This window comes from Phyllostomus hastatus, unplaced genomic scaffold (assembly GCF_019186645.2).
Source record: "Phyllostomus hastatus isolate PE091 unplaced genomic scaffold, TTU_PhHast_1.1 phas_contig_58, whole genome shotgun sequence".
Taxonomy (NCBI): domain Eukaryota; kingdom Metazoa; phylum Chordata; class Mammalia; order Chiroptera; family Phyllostomidae; genus Phyllostomus; species Phyllostomus hastatus.
Window position 1 is genome coordinate 8,869,682 of NW_025333916.1, and position 26,795 is coordinate 8,896,476.

The window sequence follows — 26,795 nt, forward strand, 5'->3', positions numbered from 1 at the left end:
TAGAATCTCCCATAATACTCCCAAATCAGAAAACAATAAGAAACCTTGAAACTATGCAGATATTGGGACTTTGACACTGGAGATTCTAAATCAGTAAGTCTGTAGAGTGACTCATCAAACCATAATTTCTGAAAGTGTGATCTTAATGATCATTTTTGAAAACTGCTGACCTGAAAGTTGATAACTGTGGAGTAAAAGAAATTACACTGGCATCAAGGTTAGGAAAATAAGAGAAGGACTAAGAGGAAGAAGAGAAGAAAGTATAACATAGTGATCAGAGCAGCTGGGACAGGCACAGGAGCAAAGTCGATGACCAACTCTGTATTTCCTGAGGACAAGATCTCATTCTCAGAAGGAGCACATAAAAGAAGCTGGGGAGAGAAGTTGGACTCAAATTGATAGATTTGAAAATTACCACTGTGATTTTAAAAAGGCAAAGGTAATCACTGAAAAGCAGATATACTCCAGAGTTGAGTCATAAGAAGAATGTTTCATGGCCTTGGATTTAGCAGGGCAATAAAAAGAGTGTCATGAAATCCTAGGGAAACAGATTATTCAAGGAGGGATACTGATTTGTGCAGAAGAGTTTAAGAATAAGGACATGAGTTAAGACAATGGTAGATCTGGTGTCCAAAGTCATAGGTGATGAATGAAAAAGTATGAGCGAGGCACTCTCAAGATTTAGCAATGAACAGAAGGTAATGAGTTCAGCTAGCTCATATGGACTACTCTTCAAGAAGTTTGTTGGTGAAGGAGAGTGGCAGGGAAGTAACTTGATGAGTAAGCTCTCTGAGGCAGTGAAAAGTGACACATGTTTTTAGATGAAGGGGAAAGACACAGAGGAGAGAGAGAGAGAGATTTAAGACATAAGACAATTGTGTAGAATTGAATGAAGCAAGTTCCAAGAGAAAGAAAAACAGATGGAGGGCACAACTGAGAGACCTGGCTTTGGTGATAATGAACTATGTACCTCCTCATCTGAAATAGGAAGAAAAGTGCCAAGGAAAGGAAACAACAAAGAAATGAGTATATAAAAATATGGAAAGTTGAATAAAGTAACATTATGTTGTTTCACAATTGTATAGAATGTGAGAATAAACAGTATTATGTATAAGACTTAAGGGCAGTGAATCTGTTTCAAAGATTAAGAATCAATTAAAGGTAATCCAAAGAGTTTCTGAGAAGCAGAGATGGCCCAGTTTAAGGATACTTAGAATAAATGCGTATCTGTTACAGAGAAGTACTAATTGGCTGGTAAACAGAAGTGTAGGCATTGACAGGGCTGATGACTGGCAAAATGCTTAGGGAGGGAGCCAAGCTGGCAAGGAAATGCCGGGAGCTAGTGAAAATATCCTCAGAATGTCCAATCGCAGGGTGAAGGGAAGGGAGGCCACAATGACGATACACAGCAAGTAGGAGTGAGGAGCAGGGAGAGGAGGACAGAAAGAGGTTGTGCTCAGCGAGAGACGCGGGGAGAGAAACGGTGACCCAGGAAGGGAGAATGTCACGGGAAATGGTAACCACACTAACATGAAGAGGAAAAAGGTAGTATAAGCCAAAAAGCAAAGATTTAAGGAGAGGAAGAATATTTTTGACATCCTGTTAGGTAGAAGGAGTAGTCTCTTCCAACTAGTTGTAAGGAAAGTGAGCTTTTATGAGGCAGACCATTTTGGTTAAGAAAAGGCGAGTGAAAAGAGTAGTTTTGTGAAAAGATTTTCACCTTTGATATGGTGTACTTTTCTTCTAAAAGGAAGCTCCTTACAAAAATGTCATTTGCTTTTATTCAGCTTTCTGAGTTTTACATGTAAAATATTAAGTGTGCCACTCTGATGGTAGGACTCGTGCCAAATACACATTTGTAAAGAAATTTATGACACGACTGCTAATTTCCCAGATTACCTGTCCCCACTTGCTACTTTCCTAGTCCTAGCAAGTCAAACATACTTTATTTCTGAATCTTCTCTTTAATATTGTGCCAGTTGATTAATTAAAGTGTGATCAACTATTATTCTATGACTGCATTTAAAAAAGTAACTGTGTAGTCATTAAATCATAAATTGGAAGTATGTGTAGATAATAAAAATGGCAATAAATAAGACTTTGAAAATGTTGCGGATCAAGATTGTTATTGACACCTAAGAGCTTGGGATTTGGCTGATTAGAGGGAGCCTCGGTGTATTTATAGGATGAGCACTAACAGCAATGAAGGCGGCTCACAGACTAGGTCAGAAGGGGACTGTGGTGTCTTCAATGTCAGATATTCGAAGATAAAACAGCCCTAAAAAACTGAGTTTCCTACTTGCTAGTTGGATTTTATATGCATTCTTTAGAAACTGTCTGAATACACATTTTAAAGATACATAAAAAAGATATTGTACTTTCATCAGCCAAAAGTTAAATAGAAGATTTCAGTCATCCACTAAAAAAAAATGTGCTCTTAGTTCAAAGAAATAAACATGAATAATCGTTTTATGTGGCTTTCAAAGGAAAGTGAAAATAATGGCTCATCAGTAATTTTTCCAGGATAAAGAAAGAAGGATTTGAGCAGGAGAAAGTTTTTTAAAAAGTGAAGTATGCCAGGAAAATTAAAATGCAACTTTCCTGATTAATTTGGAGAAAAAACTGCCAAGGAAATATATGAGAAATTCACTTGATGTATGTACAAAAATTATAAGCAATGAGGAAAGTCTCATTGATTCCGTGGTTCATACTGAGGTGTGGCAATGTTATGCATGCATCAATGCCACATGTGAACTGCACTGAAGGTCAGAAAGTGTGCAGCGCACCTGGGCAGCAATGCTGCTGTGATGCTCTCTGCTAGTGGCTTTAAATGCATACCACACTGATCACATCTGTGCTAACACCCCACTGAAGCCCCTCCACAATGGCGATCAAGCTCGAGAAGAGCTTTGATTCCATTCCTTCTCCTCCCTGACCATAAACTTGTTGATAAACCAAGCAAATGAGAGTGGATTCAGTTATGTTATTTAAGTTCAGGCTTACCAGAAATCATGTGATTTTTAGGCAACAGCACTAGTTAAGTATAGCTAAAGAAAGAGGATATTTGTAGACAGGGACTTTGAAAGGTAATTAAGCCACAAGGGTAGATCCTTATTACCCTTAAAAGAAGAGACAGGAGAAAAGTATTCTACCCCCCACCACCTGCACTCCCTCTTTATCACCTGAAAACCCAGCAAGAAAATGGCCTTTTGCAAGCCAGGCAGAGGGGGCTCATCAGGAACTGAATTGGCTGGGAACAGGACTGTGGGACTTCCCAGTCTCCAGAACTGCGAGAAATAAACTTCAGTTGTTTAACCCACCCAGTCTATGGCACTTTGTTATGGCAGCCTGAACTGATTAATACACCTGTCATAGTCACGAAGAAAGAAAGAGGGAAGCATATTTAGGAGATATTTAGGATGCATATAGGACAAAAGAGTTACACATCTGACTATTCTTCACATGCTAAATGTAATGCTATATCTATAACACTATTTTTTCAATGTTTCATTTTACCTTATAAAGCTCAACTAGAATAAAAGTATATTAAACTGTCATTGAAGGAGCAAAACAAAATTTTGCTAATAGAAATACCAATACATACTGAGGGCTAAGTATATTACAGAAAGTGTACACTAAAGCTCTGATATGAATTAACATTTAATCCTTCAAACAGCTCTGTGAAGTTAAGTGTTACCATTATACCTGTACTACATATGATAATGATAAGGAAAACTAAGGATGTTTCAGTACCTTAAAGAGAAAAGGCTGCCTTTCTTGGAAATCAGAATACAAAGAATTAATTTGCCAGGCCAGATCACTTCAAATTCTTTCTGGGGAAAGGAGTCCACCACTTTTATGACATGACTTTTGTAGGTCTCATTCAGTGTTTTCAGGTCATTTTTCTTGATGAAAGTTTTGATAACAAATGGTATTGGTGCAGCAGCGGCAGCTCTGGAAAGCTCGAGGGTCACGTGGGGCTCTCACGCCAACTGCAAGCCTGGATACTTTTCTGTGACTCTCATATCCTGATTCGTTACCTGGCTATATAAATAATAATACTTGCTTCATAAGAGTCTTGTAAAAATAGAGATAGTATATACAAACTGCTTCACACAGGGCCTGACATATGGTGAGTCTTAATTGGCAGTGGTGATGATAATATAATTATGACCACCAGGGCCCAGGTAAATCACACCTGCCACTTACACACAGTGCAGCCCTTTATTCTTTCTTCTAACTCCACTGCATCCATGCCCTGTGCCCTCTGCCCACCTGGCAAACAAATGTAAATTGGACCTAAAAGTTCAGTACTGAAATAGACTAAATAGAGAGCTATCCTTGTCCTTATCAATATTTAACTGTGACTAGGTAAAAGGAAGTTTGCTGAGAAAAAAATAATCAGAAAATTTTAGTTCTAGAAAGACCCAGCCCTGCCACAAATTATCAGTCCCTTTCCTTCTTTGGTTACATGTATAAATCAGGAGATTAAACAAAAATGTAAGCTTTCCCTCAACTCTATGATTTTATTTAGTACTTTTCATCTGGATTTTTAAAAATATATTTTATTGCTAATGCTATTACAGTTGTCCCATTTCCCCCCTTCAGTCCCTTCCACCCTGTATACCCTCCCCTCCCTCTTCCTCCCCTTTAGTTCATATCCATGTGTCATACCCATAAGTTCTTCAGCTTCTACATTTCTCACACTATTCCTACCCTCTCCCTGTCTATTTCCTACTTACAATCTATGCTACTTATTCTCTGTACCTCTTCCCCCTCTCTCCTCCTCCCACTCCCCTGTTGCTAACCCTCCATGTGATCTCCATTTTTGTGGTTCTGTTCCTGTTCTAGTTATTTGCTTAGTTTCTTTTAGTTTTGCTTTAGGTGTGGTTGTTAATAATTGTGAGTTTGCTGTCATTTTACTATACATTTTTTTTTAATCTTTTCTTAGATAAGTCCCTTTAACATTTCATAAAATAAGGGCTTGGTGATGATGAACTCCTTTAACTTGACCTTATCTGAGAAGCACTTTATCTGCCCTTCCATTCTAAATGACAGCTTTGCTAGATAGAGTAGTCTGGGATATAGGCCCTTGTCTTTCATGACTTGGAATACTTCTTTCCAGCCCCTTCTTGCCTCCAAGATCTCTTTTGAGAAATCAGCTGACAGTCTGATGGAAACTCTTTTGTAGGTTACTGTCTCCTTATCTTTTGCTGCTTCTAGGATTCTCTCCTTCATTTTTACCTTGGCTAATGTAATTATGATGTGCCTTGGTGTGTTTCTTCTTGGGTCCAACTTCTTTGGGACTCTCTGAGCTTCCTGGACTTCCTGGAAGTCTATTTCCTTTGCCAGAATGGGGAAGTTCTCCTTTATTATTTGTTCAAATACATTTTCGATCTATTGCTCTACCTCTTCCCCTTCTGGTACCCCTATAATTCAGATGTTGGAACGTTTAAAGATGTCCTGGAAGTTCCTAAGCTTCTCCTCATTTTTTTTGAATTCTTATTTCTCCATTCTTTCCTGTTTGGTTGTTTTTTTCTTCCTTCTGGTCCACTCTATTGTTTTGAGTCCCAGTTTCCATCCCATCACTATTGGTTCCCTGTGCATTTTCCTTCATTTCTTTTACACTAACCTGCATTTGTTTATCTAATTTGCACCCAAAATCAACCAATTCTGTGAGCTTCCTGATCACCAGTGTTTTGAACTATGCATTTGATAGGTTAGCTATCTCTTGGTTGCTCAAAAGGATGAGTTCTGGGGCACTGATTTGTTTTTCTGTTTGAGCCATCTCTCTCTCTCTCTCTCTTTATTTTTTTTTTTTTTGGTCTGGTCGCTCCTGTTACAGTGAGGGGCGGAGCCATTGGTGTTCATCAGGGCTGGGCACCCCAGTCGCTAGACTGTGACGTTGTATGTGAGGGCGAGGTTGAGAGGGAACAATGGCGGTAGTTCTGTTCTCCGTGGGACCTCAGACCCTTCCCTGAGATCCTTAGTTGTGCGCTCTGCCCTGTTCCACAATCACCGCCTCACTGGGTCTGCCAGCTGCCGCTTTCGTACTTAGGGTCCACCAGCTGCGATCTTGTGCGCCCCAGATGCCTTATGCGGTTCCCAGTTGCCTTATGTGCCCAATTCTCCCTTTTCTCCGTGCCTCGACCCTCGCCCGACCCACACCTGGCTCCTTGTCTCCGCCCCTCCTACCGGTCTGGATGAATGGGTCTATTTCAACTTCTTGGCTGTCCGACTTCCATTCAGATAAATTTTCTGTCATTCTGGGTGTTATTCTGCCTCTAAATTGTTATTGTTCCAATCTTGGTTGTGCGTGGAGGTACGATGTGTCCACCTATGCCTCCATCTTGCCGGAAGCCCTTCATCTGGATGTTTTAAATCTCAGGAAACTAACTCCTAATGTTACTGTTGAATAAGCATTATCAAATCCGAAATGCTCTCAAGCACAGCAGTGAAGAAAACAAACACAAAAGACTGACTGCACATCGCCTTTCAGGCTCAAAGAGTTCTGATCTAAATCTTTGAAGATTGAGGTCATAGATATGAATCTAAGCAGAGGACAAGCATCCACAATGCTTCTTTAAAAATTTTGGATCTTCCCCACCACTGTTGGCAAAATGTGGGAACATTGAACTGTGTTCACAAAGATTTTTCAAGCTCAAGTAGAAGAGATTGTTCATAGTCTGGTGAGAAGCTCGGGTTTTCCTAAGGTCCCTAGGCATTGTTTTATTTTCTTTTGAGGAGTGGAACTGAGAGTAGACTGCAAACAAGCAGTGTACTGCCAAGGACACGTGAAACCTGTTATATTGGTCATTCTGGATCTGATTCAAGCACATACTGTTAATAGGTAAGATTACTTCCACTTCATTTTAGTGGAAACCTCAATTTTGCTTTCGGAAAAAATCCTATTCTTTTTTTGTTTTTATTTATAAACCATGTATTTTCCTGCAAGCAGTGAAATCCAAAATGATATACTGTAATCTGATGTGAGAATAAGGATACTAGAAGCAGAGCATTTCAGCTATTTATAACTATGCAATAAAACCACCACAGAACTTAGTGGCTTAAAATAATTTATTATTTCTCACAGTCCTACAATCTGAGCTGGGCAGCTTTTCTGCTTTGTGTGGTATCTACTTGTGCTGGAAACGATCAGAATGCCTCTTTACTCTCGTGTCTGGAATCAGAGTGGAGGTGCCTGAAAACACTGAAGGCTGGCTTAGCACATCTCCCCACGTGGCCACTCCACTCAATGAGCCTGGCATTTCAAACCTCATGGTGGTCTCAAGGGAAACTGGACTTCTTACATAGCAGCTAGCTTCTGAGAGAAAAGAAACTGAAACTACCAGTTCTCTTAAAAGCCAGAACCATTATGGGATGGCATCCCTTCCATCATATTATATTGGTCTAAGCAAGTCCAAAGTTAGTCCAGATTTTTAAAAGATTATTTAAAAAAATTTATTTTACTCTTTTTTTTTCTCTTATTGATTCTAGAAAGAGGAGAAGGGAGGGAGAAAGAGAGGGAGAGAAACATTGATTGGTTGCCTCTCGCACATGCCCTGACTCGGGACCAAACCTGCAACCCCAGCACGTGTCCTGACTGGGAATCAAACCTGTGACCTTTCAGTTTGCAGGGTGTTGTCACACTAAGCCACACTGGCCAGGGCCAAAGCTAGTCCAGATTTATAGAGAGGTGAAACAGACTGCACTGGTGTGTGTGAGAGGTAGCACACCTGCCACAGGAGGGAAGTGATGGACGGGGGCCATCTCTAGAAAGCAAAGCACAGAGGTGACTGCACTTACCAGGAGCTCTTTCCTTTTCCTCTTTTTCCTTTGGATTTCACTGGGTTTTTCTGAACTTTATTTGAAATTTTTTAAATGTCAGGGGAAACAAAGTCACTTAACATTCTGAATAAGGGATGATCTTTTGTATCTAAACATATGTATGGGTTTCCTTTTTTCCAATAAGAAAGGGATTTGTAATTGCCTAATTCCTCCTTTTATTCAAATTATTTTCCTTCCCTGGTCTTATGTGAATCATTCTTCACGTAAGAACTGGCTGCTAAATTAGAACGGAGCCAGTAAATTCTAATGAGCCTCAAAGGAGAGACAAGCTTATCATTGCCAGAGATCAAAACCAAACCCTAAAATTACAAGCTTTGTTTAAAGTGCTGTTTGAGACACTGAAATTTAGTTCAGGGAACATACCTTTATCCTGACTCACTCTCACTGCACATTCAGCCCAGTGAGGAGAGGAGCAGGCCAGCAAATGTCATGAGGAACCACTGATATTTGACAATGTGGCTGACAGCAGTCAGGCAGCAAAAGAGGCACAGAGGCCGAGCTGTCATCGCCGTCCTGGGCCCGGCTCAGAAAAGGAAGGGACTGACAGTGGCCATCGTCAGGAGACTTCAGCACAGACAGAGCACAGTTTATTTGCTAGCAGCTCTATCTCTGTGCTCTCCTTTCCTTTGGATTTCATTGAGTTTATTTGAACTCTGAAATTAAGGATACCAGGAACAAAAAAGTAACTCAAAATACACAGTATAAAGGGACTGGGTACTTAGCAGTCACGACACACACACGAGTGTTGATTTTTATTGCTCCTATGGCCAGGCACATTTAACCTGCACAACAGTGATTAGTTTGGAGAATGGTTCTATAGATATGAAACATTCCAAGCCTAACAAAATGATTTATGCAAGCCCTTCAGTTACTCAGAGGCGATACTGGTGTTATTGCATCTGTTTACCAAACCTAAAATTCTAAGGTAAATAAATAATCATTATCATTATGGCTACCAAAAACCAACAAACAAAAAAACAGCTTGGCTCTAAGTAAACTACAAATTGAACTTTTCCTTCTCGTAATGTATCATACTCATTTTAAAACTGATTTATACACAAACAAAAAAGCCCTTAACAATGCTTGACCAATAATACTCAAAATTTAGTGTTTGTAAAACTAAGAAACTAAGTTTCTGCAAAAAAGGGGGACTTATTGTCTCCTCTTCATTTATTACTTGAGAATCTATTTTTCATAATACTATCTAATACATCTAAAAATGGTCATCCAGTTAAAAAAAGCAGGGCAAATATAAGCACACTGGAAACCATCTCAGCTGCCTCAGGGTAAAAAAGGTTGTTTCTGTATGCTTGGAATTGCAGAGGACTTAGCTGTTTCGGTTTGAGACTTACTAGAACCGCTCTCCTCAGGTATCAAGTGTACATAGGGATAAAAAGTGCAGGTTTCTCAGGAGAAAGCGAAGAGGCTGGGTTTGCAGAGAACTTCTCTGCGTCTGCTTGCACCATGGAGTTTGAGCCCCTGAGTGGGGCTCCTGTACCTCTCATACAGTACAGACTGTTGGAGGCAAGAAAAAGCTGCTCACTATCCAGTTTTTCAAAAACAGAGACATGAGGACTTTATACTTTACTAATAGGCTAGAATTTTCAGCTTTCTCTCCCAACTTTCTTTTTCCATGTAGATATCTACTTTAAGCATAGTTAGGTAACTATTTTTTTTTAATTCTGGAAAATTCACAATCACTACCTCTTCAAATCTTGGTTCTCTACATCTCCTGCATTCTTTCCTTTGGCAATCTATTCTCATATCTCTTAACTTTGCTTTGGTATTTTCTCTTTTTTCTATGTTTCATTGGTGAATTTCTCAATCCTAGCTTCAGATGCTATTTCATTAATTCCCTCTTCTCTGTGTCTCATCTAGAGTTTATCTTGAATATTAATATTGTAAAATTTCAACTAGTATATTTTTCATTGCTACAATTTTATTTTCAATTTGTCTGTTTTATTTTTTTTTTTAGAGATTTTATTTATTTATTTTTAGAGATAGGAGGAAAACAGGGAGAGAAACATCGATGTGTGGTTGCCTCTTGTGTGCCCCCTACTGAGGACCTGGCCCCAAACCCAGGCATGTGCTCTGATTGGCAATCAAACTGGCAACTCTTTGGTTCACAGGCTGGCAATCCACTGAGCCATACCAGGCAGGGCTTCAATTGGTCTGTTTTAATTTTATTTGTTTATATTTATTTGTTTTTTATTTTTTTAGTTTAAGTGATTTTTTAGTGGATATGTCTTCCTTTATACTACAGGTCAGTCACACAATTTTTCTGTAAAGTGCCAGGCATTAACTATGTTAAGTTTTGTGGAGCACATGGTCCCTGTAGTACTACATGTCCTCAAGTATGGATTGTGAAAGCAGGTATAGAACATGTGTAAACAAGTGGGTGTGGCTGTGTACTCAGAAACACTTCATTTACAAAATCAGGTCACTGCAGCCACTTTGGAAAACAGTTTGGCAGGTCCTCTCAGTGTGAAATATAGAGCTACCATATGACCCAACAATTCCATGTCAGGTATTTATCCAAGAGAAATGAGAACATATGCTAATACAAAAATTTGTATATGAGTGTCAATGGCAGCATTCCTCATAAGCCAAAAGGTAACAACTCAAATATCAACTGATGAATGATAAGCAAAATGCAGTGTATCCATACAGTGGAATATTATTTGGAAATAGAAAAAAAACCCTCTATATCCTGATACACGCTATAATATGGGCAAACATGGAAAACATGCTAAGTGAAAGCAGTCAGACACAAATGACCTCATATTCTATGATCCTGCTATATGAAAGGTCCAGAATAGATAAATCTAGAGACAAGAAGTTGATTAATGGTTACCTAGGGTCAGGAAAGAGAATAATGCGAGTGTTTGCTAACAGGGTTTCTTTGGGGGACATTGAAAACATTCAAAAATTATATTATGGTGATAGTTATACAGCTATACAAATATAGCAAAGACCAATGACCCATACAATGGAAACAGATAAACTTTATGGCATGTAAATTACATCTCAATAAAGTTATAAAAAATAAATAAATGAAATGGGAAAACAGATGAGTGGGTGGTAGTCTGATAATTCCTGCTTTATATTATTGAGGATCCTAACATATTTAAAGTTATTTATAGTTTATTTTATTTTAAAATATTTTTCTAGATGAAAGCTATCCTTTTGCTGATTCTAGGGCTATTTTTGTCAGTTTTCCTCCAATGTTTGGAATTTTTATATTGCAGGTAATTGTGAGTAGAAAGCATTTGCTTCTTTGCTTTTGCCCTCCACATTGCTTTCTCTCTGGCTACGTTTTTCTAATGGTTTTGAAGTTTCCTTCAATTATCCCTGGGTCCAACAAGGACTAGTTTGATGTCTTGGGGCTCCTGATCCCATGGTGACATATGGATATGACAGATATAGTCTATGAACTCAAGAGAGCTTGGCCCAGGTATTTAATAAGATGCTTTATCTGCTTTCTACTTGGGCTCCCAGATTTCTATAATCCCAAGGCACCATACAGTTCTTTTTCAGGATCCTTTCATGCAGGTACTGTTACTCAGTTCTACCTGCTTTGGGTGGGACCTTTGGTTTCCAGTTCTGCACCATGGCAATTGAGATACCCCCTCATCCACTTGCTTGTGGACCCAGAAAATATTGGGTCCATGGCTTCAGACCAGCTTATCACTTTGTCTTCCTGCATTATTTCTGATCTACAGAGATGTTAATCTCCTTTTAAATTTTCTATTGTTACAGCTTGTCTTTAACTTCTAAATATATGGAGCAGGGTAGTGGGCAAAACATGCATTTATAGTGCCATCTCAAGTAGAAATTTTTCAGGTCAATTTTAGAAGAAAGATTTAAAGAGAACATTAAATTCTCCTTGGTAGTCTAGATAGTAATTTTTTTCTATAAATTTTGAATTCAAGGTAAATGGAGCATACACAAGTGGAGGTGAGTTATAATGGGTTGCTAATAAAATATAAAAGATTAGTCAGACGTCAAAGTTGAACATGTAGTTTTGGAAATCACAGATGTCAAGGAAAAAATAGTCTTAATAACAACCTTCAAAGGGTGATACCAACAAACAGATCAATGAGATAAATCTTTGAATTTCTACTTTTGATGATATAATAGATTTCTCTTCTTATGCCATATTTAGCTTAATTATATGATTTCATGATGCATTCATGATCTTTAATTCATTTATTTAATAAATATTAATTATGCTGCTGCTATCCTCTGAGCACTCTGTAAGACACTGAAGATACAGAGATGAATAATAATGGTCCTTGCCCTGAAAGGATTCATTGTTTATTAAGGAAATCAGCCACACACTCCTAAACAAGTCACCACTCCAAGGTAAGTGCTATACTGGCTGCAGGGACAAAGTGCTTTCTTTAAGGCACAGATGAGGGAATGAGTAATTCTTATTGGTGTGGCTCTGTAAAGAGAAAATTCCAAAGGTTTCATAGAAGAGGTAGTATATTGGGAGCTTCCAGGATTTTTATAAAAGAGTGAGTAACATCTTGTTGGAAGTCGGGTCTAGGGGAATTAACTTGTGTTTATCCAGCACACAATTTTTATTTAGATAATGGGTTTATATGTGGGACAGCTTTGGGGAACTAATGATGGGTGATAAGCCCTTTGCACCTCTCTCTCATCCACATTCCCCATACCACTTATTAAACACACAGGTTTTGTCAATTAATGACGAGGAGTCCAAAGCTGAGGGTTCCTTACATGGACAAGATGCCAGTAGCAGGCAGTTTTAGGAAAGAGTAAAGAGACTGGCAGGGTCAGGGTGCAGGATCAATAGTAACTAACTTGGGGATGGAAAGATGACCCAAGGTGGACTGTGGAGACTCTTGTACTGTAGGCTAAAAAAGACTGGACTTTTCTTTTTGGCAATGAGAGAGAGCTTGACGGACTATAATGCTGGAGAGAGAAGCAATCCACATTATGTTTTTGAAATGCAGGCATCTGAGAAAATTAAATGGAGAAGTAAAAGATTCAAACTAGTGACCAATCAGGAAAATACTGTAGGAGTCCAAGTATGAGGTAATAAGTATTAGTTTGAATTGTCATGGGAATACAGAAGTTAGAAACATCATAAATATTTTTATATTAAAAAAGGTACAATAGAGCAAAGCTTCTATTAGTATTTTATTGCAAGAGAAGTTTCCCTAGTTGACAAACAAGTATGCTGAGATTTTCAGAATTTTGTTTAATGCTTGAGTGCTATGTTTTTTAGATCAAGTGTTGTTTACGTATTGCAACCATGCTGGATCACATCCAAAAGGCATAGAAGTGATTTAGGCATGAAAAGGATTAGTTCATTGTGTTAGGCTCTCATGTTATCATTATTGAAAACATGCAAATACTGGCACTTCCATGTTATATAGAAAACAAAATAAATCTTGCCATTTGGGTACATAAATAGTTCTTCCCTTAGGAATATGCATTGTAATAAAATGAATCCCAAGTTGAATAAAAGCATAAGGTCTGGAAAAATCCTATGTCCCATGAAAAAGTAGGATTTCTATGTTAAATTGTTTTCCACTAGAATAATTTAAGATTAATCATAACCTTAAACAACATGTCTGCCTCCACAGTGATTCCATGCTAAATGAGAGAGAATACAGAAGAGGCAACTAGATACAGCTATCTTATGGCCTCACAAAATAATACAAAAAAGTCCCTTCTCTTTATACTATGAGGAAAATCTTTTCTTATCTTCCCTGATCCAATTCAGGAGCTAGAAGACTTTTCTTACATTAGAGTTCCTCCTTTTATTATCCTGTGAGTGGCACCACCTAGTGAGCCCCCAAGAATATATTAGACACTATTCTAGGGACTTCATATATGATATCTTGCTTAAACATTGAGAAGCACTTACAATGTGAAGAATTCCTCTCATTCATTTGGCTTTAGATTTGTCAAAGCTTAGAAAAGAGGAGACTCCTCTTCCTCATGGCCCAAGAGGGATTCCCCCACCCCCTAACATTGCAGTCACTCATACCATTTTAGAGTGAGTTTTTTCTATGTAGGTGTGTGGTTATTGTTCCTAGTTAAAAAAAAAATTCTGAGACTCTAATCTAACAACAAAAAAATAATCAGATCATAAAAACCTGTTCTAAGTATGATTCAAAGGGAAAAAATGAGCTGCAGTTAAGCCAATTTGAGCTGGAAAGACTTGCACTCTTAAATAATGAAACATGTGTAGCCACTTATGAAGCTGTCTGATCACATATGTTTTTAAACATCTGTCAGCACAGTCAGAACTCCACATGCAAAACGCAGCACTCGTGAGCATTGTGGAAGTTTGCTTGTGATGAATTCTCAGATTCTGAAACACATTACTAAATTTCACAGGTTGAACATAAGTTATTACTGCTGAACTTGGAGGACACCTTGAAGATAAACTCCCAAAGGCTGTGACTGGAACCAGGAATAAAACCTATGGAGACCTAAAGAAAAGGAAAGGTCAGGAAGCACCAAGAAGCAGGAGTATCTGGAGACTAGAGCTTCACTTACAGAGCTGAAAGCTAAATATAACTTCACTCTTTTTTTAGATAAAAAAATTTCACTGACATCTTCCCCACCATTAAAAAGTTCCCATCTCCAAAGTACAAATATGGTCTCTTCCAAACCTGCAGCATTTGTTCTTCCTCTGAAGATATCATCATATGCTTTCCACTGTGGCTTCACCTGGTAGGCATGGACGAACACCACGAACACCACCACGAGGCACGTTAAAGGAACGAGGGCTGCAGTGAACAGAGCTGCATAGATATTTGGGATGAAGCACCTACAAGAGAAGAGAAGAGATCACATCACCCAGACAACTTCGATGCAAACATCATTGCTTTATGCTAACTGTTTGTCTCAGTATTGGCAAAAGCACACTTTGGCTTGTTAAATTGAAGCTTGCGTTGATCAAATGCTGCAGGATTAAATCTAACCCGCTGCTTCACTTAGTAGGATCCATGAAACATACATATTCTAAGATGCTCAGAAAACTTCACAAAAGGTTCTGACCAAATGCATTTGAAAAATGCCCACTTACTTTCCAGCTCTATCTTCTTGGCCTAGTGAGATAAAGGTCTCACTAGGAAACTGCACGAGGGAGGTGTTGTTTAATGGCAACTCTAAGGATCCCTAGGGCTTGTCATTCCTAAGCTACACATTTCCTGAAGAGTCATTAATTCTCTTGGAAACGATGACAACTTTCCACTTAAGAAGCTATACTGCTCAATCACATCTAATATTACTAGAAGTTATTTAGAACAATGAGATAGAAGGCAAACTTACATTATTTATTTATTTTGGTAACACTGAAATTCTACAAAAAATGGTTTTAATGATGTAACTGGAAATTTTTACTCATGAGTTATAAAATTCTCTTGTTCTTTCCATAAAATCTTTCACCAAAAATGTCAAAATGGAGGTCTACTAAATAAGTTTTCAATATCCAAAACTGGACTTTTGAGATATTCTTATAAAGGACATACCTTCTACAAATTAAAAGACTATCATACTTCTAATTACAAGAAATCTTAATAGTAGGTGGTGTTCTTTTAATATATTTTCCCAACTGCTCCATTTTTAATATATAATACTTGTAAACCTAAATTACAACACAGTGGAAAACAATAGATTCTGAAGAAAACTCAAGGAAAAACAAATATAGCCTGTTTAAAAGAAAACCTCAAAATCCAAAACATAGGTAGCCAGGGGAAACATCCATTCTTGCAACTTGGTAAAATAGCCCCTCAATTTTATGTTTAAAAAGAGACACATTATTAAAGACCTTACTCAGGTACTATTTCTAATTAACATGATTTGCTAAATGGATTCCTCTTGTAAATGAGAAACATTTCGAGAGATATTTCAACTTGTATTCTGCATCTGCAAAGATATGTCAGAATGATGAATTTCCTGGCTTTTAGAATTTAATTTGGATGGCACAAAGCTGAGTCCTTCTCTGTGCACTCATCTGTATGCACCCATATCTTCCAGGTAAAAGGCACATGATTAAATAAAACAAGCAAATATTAATGATCTTGAATATATTTCTGCACTAAAAATAGTGGTCATGTTGGCTAGTCATTTCTGTGTATTTTGGCTTCAAATGATTTTTTCTATTGTTTTCATCTGAATTATGGCATCACTGCCATACACTGGCCTAGAGGTGCTTAGACAAACGCAGACACTGAAGAAGAAACACAAGCTTCACTGCTCTATTTTTACCTTGAAAAATGTCATCACAGTATCACCAGTTAGTTTTAGGATGTGAACTGGTGAGAGTTACTGAATCTATTTTGAGTACTCTAGGAGTAATAGACATGTTTTACAGAATACTAGGGTGCAGGTTTGACTCCAACCACATACAGCTTTTCAGTGCCTGACCACATTTGGTTCCCACTTCTCTGTTTGAAGTCCCTTTCTAAAACCTTTCTTTTTTTAGATTCAGAGGATGACCTTTGAAAGCAGAACCCCAACTAATGGTGCACCACCCTGGTTAAACAATAAAACGGGCCAAGTGGGCCCCCAGGAGGCTGGCACTAACCAGGCATGTCTGCACTGGCTGGCAGGCAGGAAGAGAAGGAAACTCCTTTAGTGTTGTTGCTCTTAAAAATCGCCTTTGCAATTCCTCCTGCTTGCACGATGGCTTAGCCACCCTGGCCCATTCTTTCAGAGAAAGGAACAGGAAAATTATCCAATCCTGAACTGACCCCTTTCTCCCCACCTCCCCTGTGTATCTTCAGAGCCCCACAAGTCATGGCCTCTCATAAGTACCGGGCTGCTGAGAGGGCCCTAAGTTTGTCCTCTGTGCCCTCAACCTGGGTAGATCATTAAGGAGGAGGGTTAGGCCCCCAGCGTGCTTGTTCCTGTCAGCAGCCCTGCTAGCTCTCCAGTCTAGCTCAGGCACTGCAGTACTGTGGGGTCTACCCCTCGTCCAGTCCTGCTCAGCTGTGACTCCATCCCAGTCTCCCTGCAACAAAACTGTCCTGCTTTATTATGCATTACCTTTCCTAGGGATTAAGGTGCCAGGCAACTAACCTTGAAAGGGGAATAAAAAGACCTCATCAATCAGAATTTCCTTCAGTCCAAACGGGTAAGATGTACATCCAAGTAGTTTGAGGATTAGATCACAGGGAAGTGATGTGGCAGTTAGGAAACTATGAATATCATGTTAGGAAGAGTTTCTGAAATAAAGTTATAGACACATTCTTGGAAAAATTGAACGTAGTGCAAGCAAGGAGTGGACTGAACCCTGCGCACACAGGAGGGCTGTGGAAGCAGCTGATTACCAGCCGGCAGCCGTGGCTTCAGCACAGAGCTGGCAGTTACCAGAACATGAGACAAGGACCATGTGGCTCTACTTCTTAAAAAGGGCGAGGAACGTGTGTTCCTTGTAATTACCAGTTCATCTAGCTTCAAAGCACTCTAGTGACCCCTCTCTCTGTCTTGGTGCTGAATGTTCTGCGGGGTTCTTACAATCAAATGAGTAACTTTTGCCATTCCCTTTTAAACTTTCATGGGCAAATTTTCTTTCTTATTATAAGTCACAGACTGTCCTAATTTATTTCAAAATCTTGTCAGGATTTCAACATTTCTCTATTTTTAGCCAGATGAAACAAACAGATACTATTTCATTACCTTCAGTTTTTCCTCTTCCAAGGGTAGCTTGGAGCCTTTACAATGCCTTATGTCACTTTCTAATTTGGTAAGATTATTACTTCCCCTAGGTAGTGCCTTATCCTTATTGAAGTGTTTTCACTTGCATTATCTAACTTGAGTAAAAAAAAAAGTTATGTTGATGGCACGGGGTAATTCAGTTTCTTTATTCCTGTATGAAATGAGCATAAGAAGAAGCTCAGAAGCAAAGACCAGGAGAGACAGAACCTCCACTTACAACTGCTGAAAATATTGGGAAAGACACTGGGAACTCTCTGTATGTGTGACTGTGATTTGAGTCCATTTGAATTCTATTTTAAAGAAGTTGACCCTAGTAGACTAGAGGACTTGAAGACATTCAGGCAGCTGACATCTGGGTTACACAGATAATGAAAAAGGACCCAGGTAGTAGAAGAATAATAAATGTTTATTTCCAAGGTCTTCTTTTTAACTAAGTACTTCTCCTCAATAAGACAATGACAATAGTTATGGTTCATAGACTCATGTGCCAACCTCCCCCAGGTAGGTCTCCTTAAAATTTTGTTAACGATGGCATCTACATCAAAAGTTACATTTGTTGCCTCAACCAAGTTTGTCTTCTCCACTGGAAAATAAAGTTTATGAAGTCACTAGAGTGAGGAGAAGAATCACAGTTTGGGTTTAAGCAGACTCAAGGTAGGAAAATACATTCTTTCTGTCCTTCTATTACAGTGTACATAGCAGTTTTCACACCAACGGAAACAGACTATATCCTAAAATACACTTTCTTTTCAGCTTAAACGTTAAACATAAACAAAGTTAAGATTACATTGCAGATAAGCCCTACAAAATGAAATTAAACATTAGTATAATAGATAGATGTAGAGAGGAAGGAAAGGAACAAGGTATTTCCTAAACCAAATTGGTTGGATAATGAAGAGTACAGTAAATATTGCTACTACGACACTTACTACCACCACCACTACAAGAAACCCCAGAGGGGATCATTTACTATGTGCCAGGAATGAAACTCAATCCTTACATGCATTACCATGCATAAATACCACAACAATCCCATCAGCCTCTTTGTACACATGGAAAAATGACACCTAACTTACATAAGGTCAAATTGCTAGTAGCATAAACAGGCTAATTTGCCTTCACTGCTACCTCGGCACTTTTAAAATTATTTCCACAATTCTAGTAAAGATATATTAGAGTTAGTAGTAAGCATGCCAGTGTTCTCCTTGAGGACAGGGGCTATAATTTGTTTTTGTTTATATTTCTCCTAGTGCTTTGCATAAAAAGACCCTTAAGAAATGTGCATTGATTCAATTGATTTTTAGCAGTGTTTGAAAGCTACTTACTTAAAAAAAAAGTAGGCACAGAAAATTCTGTATTTCAGGTCTGCTCAGTTTGATCAAAATCCAAGCAACATTTCAGTATCTCTCACAACCAGGTACAGTGCTGGATGTGGAAGGGTACATAAAGATGCCTAATGCAGGGCCCCTCACATCAAGCAGATTATATTTATGATATATACACAGTGCATCAGGATCTAGTCTCCTATACAAAGTGTTGCTCTTCCATCAGCATCATCAGTACTACCTGGGAACCTGTTAAAAATGCAGAATCTCACATCCTCTGACAGAGCTTCTGAGACTACATCTTAACAAGACCCCCAGTTGTTTCATGTGCACATTGAAAGTTTGAGAAGTGTTCTTCTAGTACACTCAAGGGATGTGATGTGGATTAATGTAATTAACTCATCTTTACATCTCTTTAGCAGTAACGCCATGGGACTGTGTACCCTGAAGGAGAATCAGATAGCACATGGTGATCCCAGCAGCCTGAAGAACCAGAGAGAAAGAAAAGCAGCAGGAAGCAAAAGGGATAGAGAAGCAGAGGTCTGTCATATTTAGAAGCCTGGGATTAGCAACCTGAGCACTGACTGCAGGAAAGCAGAGAACTGGTAAATAAAGTGAGAGAGGACATAACAGATCAGCAGACTGGTGGACTGAAACAAGGGGTGTGCTGGGCTGTGGTAGGCATGGGTGGGAGGTAAATATTCAATCCTGCTGCACAGAAACAACGCTTGAAGGAAGGTTTCTTGAGTGGGTGCAATAAGCATGCTCTTCAGTTGCCCACACTGCTCAAGGTTTCTGAAAAACACAATCCCATGAACCATGTATCTCTGTCCCCACTCCCCATGCACAGATCACCCTAGGCAGCAGTGGTTAGCTGTGAGATATACACCTGACCCAAAGATGACCACTCTTCTGACTTGCCTTATACCTTAGTGACTCTGCACTACAAGTTTGGCTGAGCTAATTAGCTTTGAGAATCTGCTACAGAGATTTCCAGTTAGTGGCAGGCACTAGAGCCAATACAAATTTAGAGCAAACAGCCATCCTGGAGTAAATACATGAGTATACAGAAGAAGTGGACAAAGTGGGGAGAAGAGTGGTAGTTAGGAGGAGCATTCAGACACTCACAAGCAAGAGATCCTGTGATCTCTGAGACATGAAGTGTGTGGCCTTGATGTGAGGTCCAACTATACCTTACTTCAGCATTTGAATGTTCATGAGAATGCCTGTGGGGTACACAAGGCTCCTTTGCTTGAAGTACCTTTAGTGGGTTTTTACATGCAACTGTAATGGCAACAGTTCAAACAGTGCTAGTGAATGGGTGACAAAGAGAAAGTGAATACACAACTGTGCTTTAAAACAATGCTGGTTTTGAAGAGGTGGCAGACAGAGTACCTCAGCTGTGTCTATCAGTTTCAGGAGCTCACTCCACGCTGTGGTTAGCTATGCGCTCTAACTCTGTGCATTACATCTGCCTCAGAAGAAGCCAAAGGACTGAAAAATGAGAAGTAGGCTCATCTTTAGCACTTGTCATATATCTATATGCTTATATTACTTGAAAAGATGGAACAAAGAAAAATGTGAACAAACATTAACTAACCATTAAACTGTCTAAAATTTTAAAGTAGTCAGATATACTATATACTCTGAAACACAGTCCTGTATTGCAAATAATTAGCTCTTGGTGAATAAGACAGTTACCTACATCCCAGGCTCATAAAAGGTAAAATGTATTTACACATAAGTTCCAAAGACGAATAACAAACTCAGAGTATTAACAGGTTAGAGAGAGTTGATAAAAAAAGTCTGACAACCATGATACCTCAAATGACCTTTACTTTGGCTTTTTCTTTATCCAAGAAACTCAAGTCTGAACAATCAGTTCCCTGAACAACATGATGATACTGTTGAAATCAGTCTACCAATTCACTCCAGGTAGGTTCCTGTGAATCAAGCCCCTTCAGAATTTCATCAGAATGAACAAGGTCAGGCTGACTTGTTATTTTATGCATGCACGAATGCTCTATGCTCTCGTAAAACAAAGTTGTTTGGTACCGAACAATGTCATTGCCTTCCAGCGCTCCAACGTGTCCTGCTCTTACTCTTTGTTCACTCCTGCTCTTACTCTTTGTTCACCAAGTTGAGGAATGAATGGCTGTCAGTTGTTTTTTTGAAGACTCATACCACATTTTTGCATCTGAAGATGGTAAAATTATAGGTTTTTATAATTGTATAAAAACATAGATTCACAGATGTGAGCACAAGAATATAAGATTATTGTCCCCAAAATTTTGCCTTTTGCACCCTTTCTCTGCCCACTTGTGACTATGATTTCACGGAGTACAATGGTTCTCAAGAGGATGATCAGCGACCAGAAAGCAGCTTCAGGTGGGGCCGACCCCTTCTCACACAGGCAGGATGCCGTACTTTCTGGTCTTAGGTTAATGTTGGAGATGCAATTTTTATTATTTGTGATTTCAATCTGTGTTTATTTCAATAAACTCAAAGCACTTAGGGATAGCTAAGAAGAAATTCGGGGGGGGGAACATGTGTCATATTAGCATAACTGTTATTTCTTTTTCCTGATGAAAGCTTTTGTAGGCTTTGAAGTACTCTCTCCCCAAATACTTGTGACACACTTGAATCTCCCACAAAAAACATAAGAAAGGTAGAAGTGTGGGTTTATGCTGACAAGAGTCACTGTGGGCCACTCTGCTAAGGATATAGACATTGTAAGTGGCACAAATCCTGACAGCAACAGTGATCATTTCTCAAAGAGGCAAAAGTCACTTGGTAGCAGGATAGTCCCACTGATAATTATTTACCACCTTTTACTGAACAGTAATCACATCACATTGTACTGGAGATGAGACCCACAGATTACTCTGGCTCTGTGTGAAAGTAGCAAATGCTCCAAGAAAACACTTCTAGAGCATTCCCTGCAGGAGTGCAAACTCAGTCATAGCACACCTTGTATCATCTGTCCTCACGCTAACATTTACAGCACACTATAATAACTGATGTCCCTAAGCATGACTTGAAATCTTAGAGAGACTGTTAATCGTAGTCATACTGTTTAAAATACACTATACACTTCCTTGTCCTATTAGCAAAATTTTAATTTTAAAATCCTGAAAATAATAGGGTTAACTTTTAACTATTGAGAAAACAAGAAAGTGAGCAGATGAAGTTATATTGTCAATAATATTAAGGTCATTATCTTAAGTTGTACATAACATAGTTATGTCTCAGCTCCGACAGCCAGCTTTGTTGCTAAGCCCACCTCAACCTTGATATACTGAATTTTTTATTGAACAGATATTTCAGGATGTTGGTCTTCACTGAGTAATGGGTTAGCACAGCAAAGATGGGTTGTTTTAAGATATCTAAACACCCTTTATATGTTCATACTAAGTGGTTGCTAAGGCTGGTCAACAATACTAGTATTAATTAGTATTTATTGAGAATTTTAATATGCCCTAAAATGTTGCAATTACAGCTGGGGACTTAAGAAATGATAAAGGCATAACACCTTCCCTGAAGGATCTTGGAGCAAGAAAAATACAATGCAACAATATAAGAACATTATGAAACCCCATACTACACTGCTAACATGTGAGTGATATCTAAAAAATCTTAAAAAGGTTTAAAAACACGAACCAAAATACCTAGGAAAAATGAGATAGAGGTCATGAATTATTTTCAGAAAAGGGGAGTAAAAGTGATTAAAGGATATGAAGGCCAAAATTCTATTCACTCTATGGGAAATCCCCAGTTTTGATGGGTAAACAACATATTTCACTTTCCTTGAAGTTTGGAAATCTTAAGGATTGGCTCACACCTGAATGTTGAGGAAGCAACTTTGTAAAATGCCTTAGTTGGACAGCCCTAAACCAGGCACTGGATAGGTGGATACAAAGGGATCTTTTTGTGACTTATGTAAAGAATCTCAAAAGGAAATGATGTTGCTATGGAGGGTGTAGGTGTGGGACTAGGGCAGAGTGGGTAGAAGCTTCTAGTTGGATTAGGATCTCACTGCCTTAAGAAAAGAAGTGTACTGCTAGGCACAAGTGCTCTGGAACCATACTATTTGGGTCAACCCCAGAATGGTTCTGTGATTTGGGCCAGTATTGAACTTGTCCAAACCTCAATTTCCTGAAAAAATAACATGGAGAGAAAAATAGCATCTACCACATAGGAGTGTAGTGAGAACTGAATGAGTCAATACATATAATGCTCTTGGAGCAGAGCTTGGTAAGCTGTAGACACTCAATATAGGATAGCTATGCTTGTTATTATCACCTATTACTAAGTGCTAAATCCTCTTATGTATGTACAAGACTAAACCTGTGCTTTAAAAAAAAAAAGGAGGGGGATGGAGCTGAACAGTAGATTCAGCACTGTCAATTGTGGGCAGGGAGACCAGCTTCTTCTCTTGAGTTCCTTATCAGTCAGCAGATGTTTAATGTGATTCATCCGTGCACACAGACGATGTGCTACGTGCACAGCAGCTCTGCAGGAGGGGAAGAAGGAAAAGTTTCCCTTTGCTGCTTTTCCCCATGACTCATGTGTGTTTCTGAAGACCTAGTTGTTGAGACTTAGTTCCAATTTGAAAAGTGAAGGTAGTTATGAGCCATTCATATAGAGGCAGCTGAGAGTCAAGGAAGTGCAACAGCACGATGGCACCACCGCAGGCTGATGGGCCAGTGTGGCTCAGAAGCGTCAGTAGCAGTGCACTGAGCTGTTGTTGGTTCAGGGGCTTCTTTAGGGATTTGAACTGAGTTTCTTCCCTGCCATACTCCTGTCCCCCTCCCTGCTTCCCCCCACTCCCAAAGCCTCCTAGAAGAAAGCAATCAGAAGGAAAAGGCCAATTACTGACAGTTTTCTAGAAGAGGGAGAGTTTCTAGCCTCTCAGAAGCCTGCACTCTGCTGGAGGACCCCAGTGCTGACTGCTGGAAGACAGGCATTGTGCATGTCCCCATCAACCTGCGCGGCCTATCTGAAAGACAACTGGACTTCCTCCTTTCAGTAAACATTTTCTTTTCCATAGGATCTCAGAACTAGAAGGGATAGTAGAGGTCATCCCATCCTGCTTCCCATTTTAAGGGTAAAAAACCCAAGATGCCAGGTTTGCCCAGAGCCTGGTTGTCTAAACTCCTAGGTCAATGCTCTAAATGAGGCTCTGAAATGTAAATCAGACTCAGGAGAAAAATAATTCAGAATATTTTCAGGGGCCATACTCTGCTAATTTAAAAATCCCCTTTTTAGGAAGTGTCCCCAGTGTTTCATCTTACTTCGCATATGAATCCCCAAGGGCAGGGGACTGAACATGCATATTTTGGAATACAACACTTGATAGTAATCATCTCAGCAGCACAGACCGCACATTCCTCCATGAATGTTTTTAATGACATCCCATTAAAACTTTTACAAAACATAAAAATTCACACAAAAGAATAAACTTCATTCACTTAGAGATATAACAAAGAAATCTGGAAAGGACAAGGAATCCAAAATGGCATTCTGTCATTCATAAGCCCCCCTCCCACTGAGGCCCTTTCCCCTCTCTGAAAAAAATTTGGCTTCAGTTGAATCAATATTTTATCATAAGGAATTTATTTTTGACAACAGGATGTTCCTGTTATTTTCAAGTCCTATAGTTTCAACAACAGGATTTCAGGGCAGTAAAATGAAATGGGAGCAGCAGAGTAATGGTAACTTCTGAGAATAATCATGAATGTAAAAAAAATTCAAATAGTCCAAAACCTGCCTTAAAATCTTACGGCTATCTTTTCCATGAACTTTCTTAATTTCTTCTCACTGAAAAAAACACCATGATCTAATGACATGCAGTAAAGATTCTGGGCTAAGTTTCTTAATTGTAGCCAAACTGCTCCCTCTTCTTTTTGATATGTTTATTGATTTTAGAGAGAGAGGAAGGGGAGAAAGGGAGAGGGAAAGGCATCGATGTGAGAGAGAAACTTTGACTGGTTATTTCCCATACACATGCCCCAACAGGGGATCAAACCTAAAATCTAGGTCTGTGCCCTAACCGGGGAATGAACCTGCAACCTTTTAGAGCATAGGTGATGCTCCAACCAAATGACCCACCCAGCCAGGGTTAGCCAAACTTCTTAATTGTAGAGATGGGCTGTCTTTACACACTTCCCTTTATTGTGGTATACTAGTTTCCTGTTCTCTCTTACTTCAAATAAAAAAGTTTAATGTGCCATAAATGAAATAATTTTCAAAATATGCTGAAAACTCAGGAGTGTGATATTCATGTTATCTGGGAAAGAAGCGTGTATTCTCAGATGACAAAATCTTACCCAGTGTCAGTACTATTCTTCATAACTAATGGGAGGCCTACTGCTCAGGTATGTGGAGAGAAAGAAGTCAGGAGAAATCACTTCCTCTCAAACACTTGCTTAAAGAGTCTACTGCCTGCCATGACCAAGTACAGACACTAATGGAATTGGGTTTGATTATGGGTGGAAATGTATCAAAACCCACTACTGTCTGGAATATTCTAAATTAAAGACAGAAAGAATATGATGAGTTCACAAAACAGAGAGTAAGAAAGAGAAGTGCTTACAGATGTGGACTCTCAATCAGATAGGCCTGGCTTTGAACCTGGCCCTGCTATTTAGTATGGCAGTGATACACTGGCCTGTGTAATATGGGCCAGTGAAATTACTTCTGAGCCTCAGTACACGTGCCTACAAAATAAAAATAAAATCTATTTTTTTTCATAAATGTGTTGTGAGAATTAAATGAAATTAATTTGACTAAAATGCTCAGCATAGTGCCTAGCACGTAGGACTCAATAAAGCTTAGCCATTATCATTCACATTAGCATATGCATTGCTTTTTTAAAAAAATATTTTATTTATTTATTTAGAGAGGGGAAGGTAGGGAGAAAGACAGGGAGGGAAACATCAATGCAAGAAAGAAACATCGATCAGTTGCCTCATGCACGCACCCCAACAGAGGACCAGGCCTACAACCCAGGCATGTGCCCTGATCAGGAATCAAACCTGAAACCTTTTGCTTCATGGGATGACACCCAACCAACTAAGCCATACAGGCCAGGGTCATATGCATTGCTTTAATTACTTTGCTAAGACACTGTAGTGCTTACTTAGGTATAGAAATTATACATGGCATTTAACTGTATTCATATTCCATTTAACAGGATACCAAGTATTTGGTTAACATCATTGATTTCCTGCAACAGGAAGCTTATCCACAAAGTCTCCATCACCTCTAGCCAAATGTCTAACACCATTTCTCCTAAGAGCAAGCACTTCCTTGAACACCCATAGCAGTGACTTATATGCAAGGCTCTGGGTCACTATTCAGTCATTTGAAAGCAAGAAAGATATACAATCTTTTAAATGTATGTGTTTAACTGTGCATATGGTTCTGCCAAGGTGACCTAAATTTAAATCTAAATCTCCAAGTTAAAATCACTGTGATGATTTTAACTTGGAGTGTGAGGCACTGTGAGGTGTGAGTTTCTATGTCAGGATGCAGATTACCTCACTGCTCAGTGCACAGGAATGTGTTTCTCGGAGGCTGCTGCTTTGAAGGGCATGGGAACGCACACCACCTCACGTCTCCTCTACCACGGCTAAGCTGCACTTTCACAGCTCCATTCCTGTACTTGGAAGCCTGAAGACACTGTCTTTCGCAGTTGAGGCCACTTTGTCATGGGTTCCTATTCTGTTACTTTAGTATCTGGATAGCAGTAAATAACAGCCTCATGATGGTTCCCCCCTATTTTCCTCATCACCAAAAAAGAAATGCTTATTAATTATTCCTATAAAATACTAAAGTTGAACTGATATTCTCTAAAGCTTTCTAAATAGCTATTAAAGGCATATATTCCATATAAGATAGAATAAATTAAAC

At 39.0% G+C, this 26,795-nt stretch overlaps 1 protein-coding gene across 1 annotated transcript in view; it reads right to left on the reverse strand.

The window, feature by feature from the left end:
* The window catches only part of ADGRV1 (adhesion G protein-coupled receptor V1), a 516,573-nt gene that overhangs the window by 66,971 nt on the left and 422,807 nt on the right, over window positions 1–26,795 (reverse strand). The window contains exon 87 of the mRNA XM_045847901.1: window positions 14,505–14,662. Within this exon, the coding sequence (XP_045703857.1) occupies window positions 14,505–14,662 (158 nt within the window). The remainder of the gene's footprint in view (window positions 1–14,504; window positions 14,663–26,795) is intronic.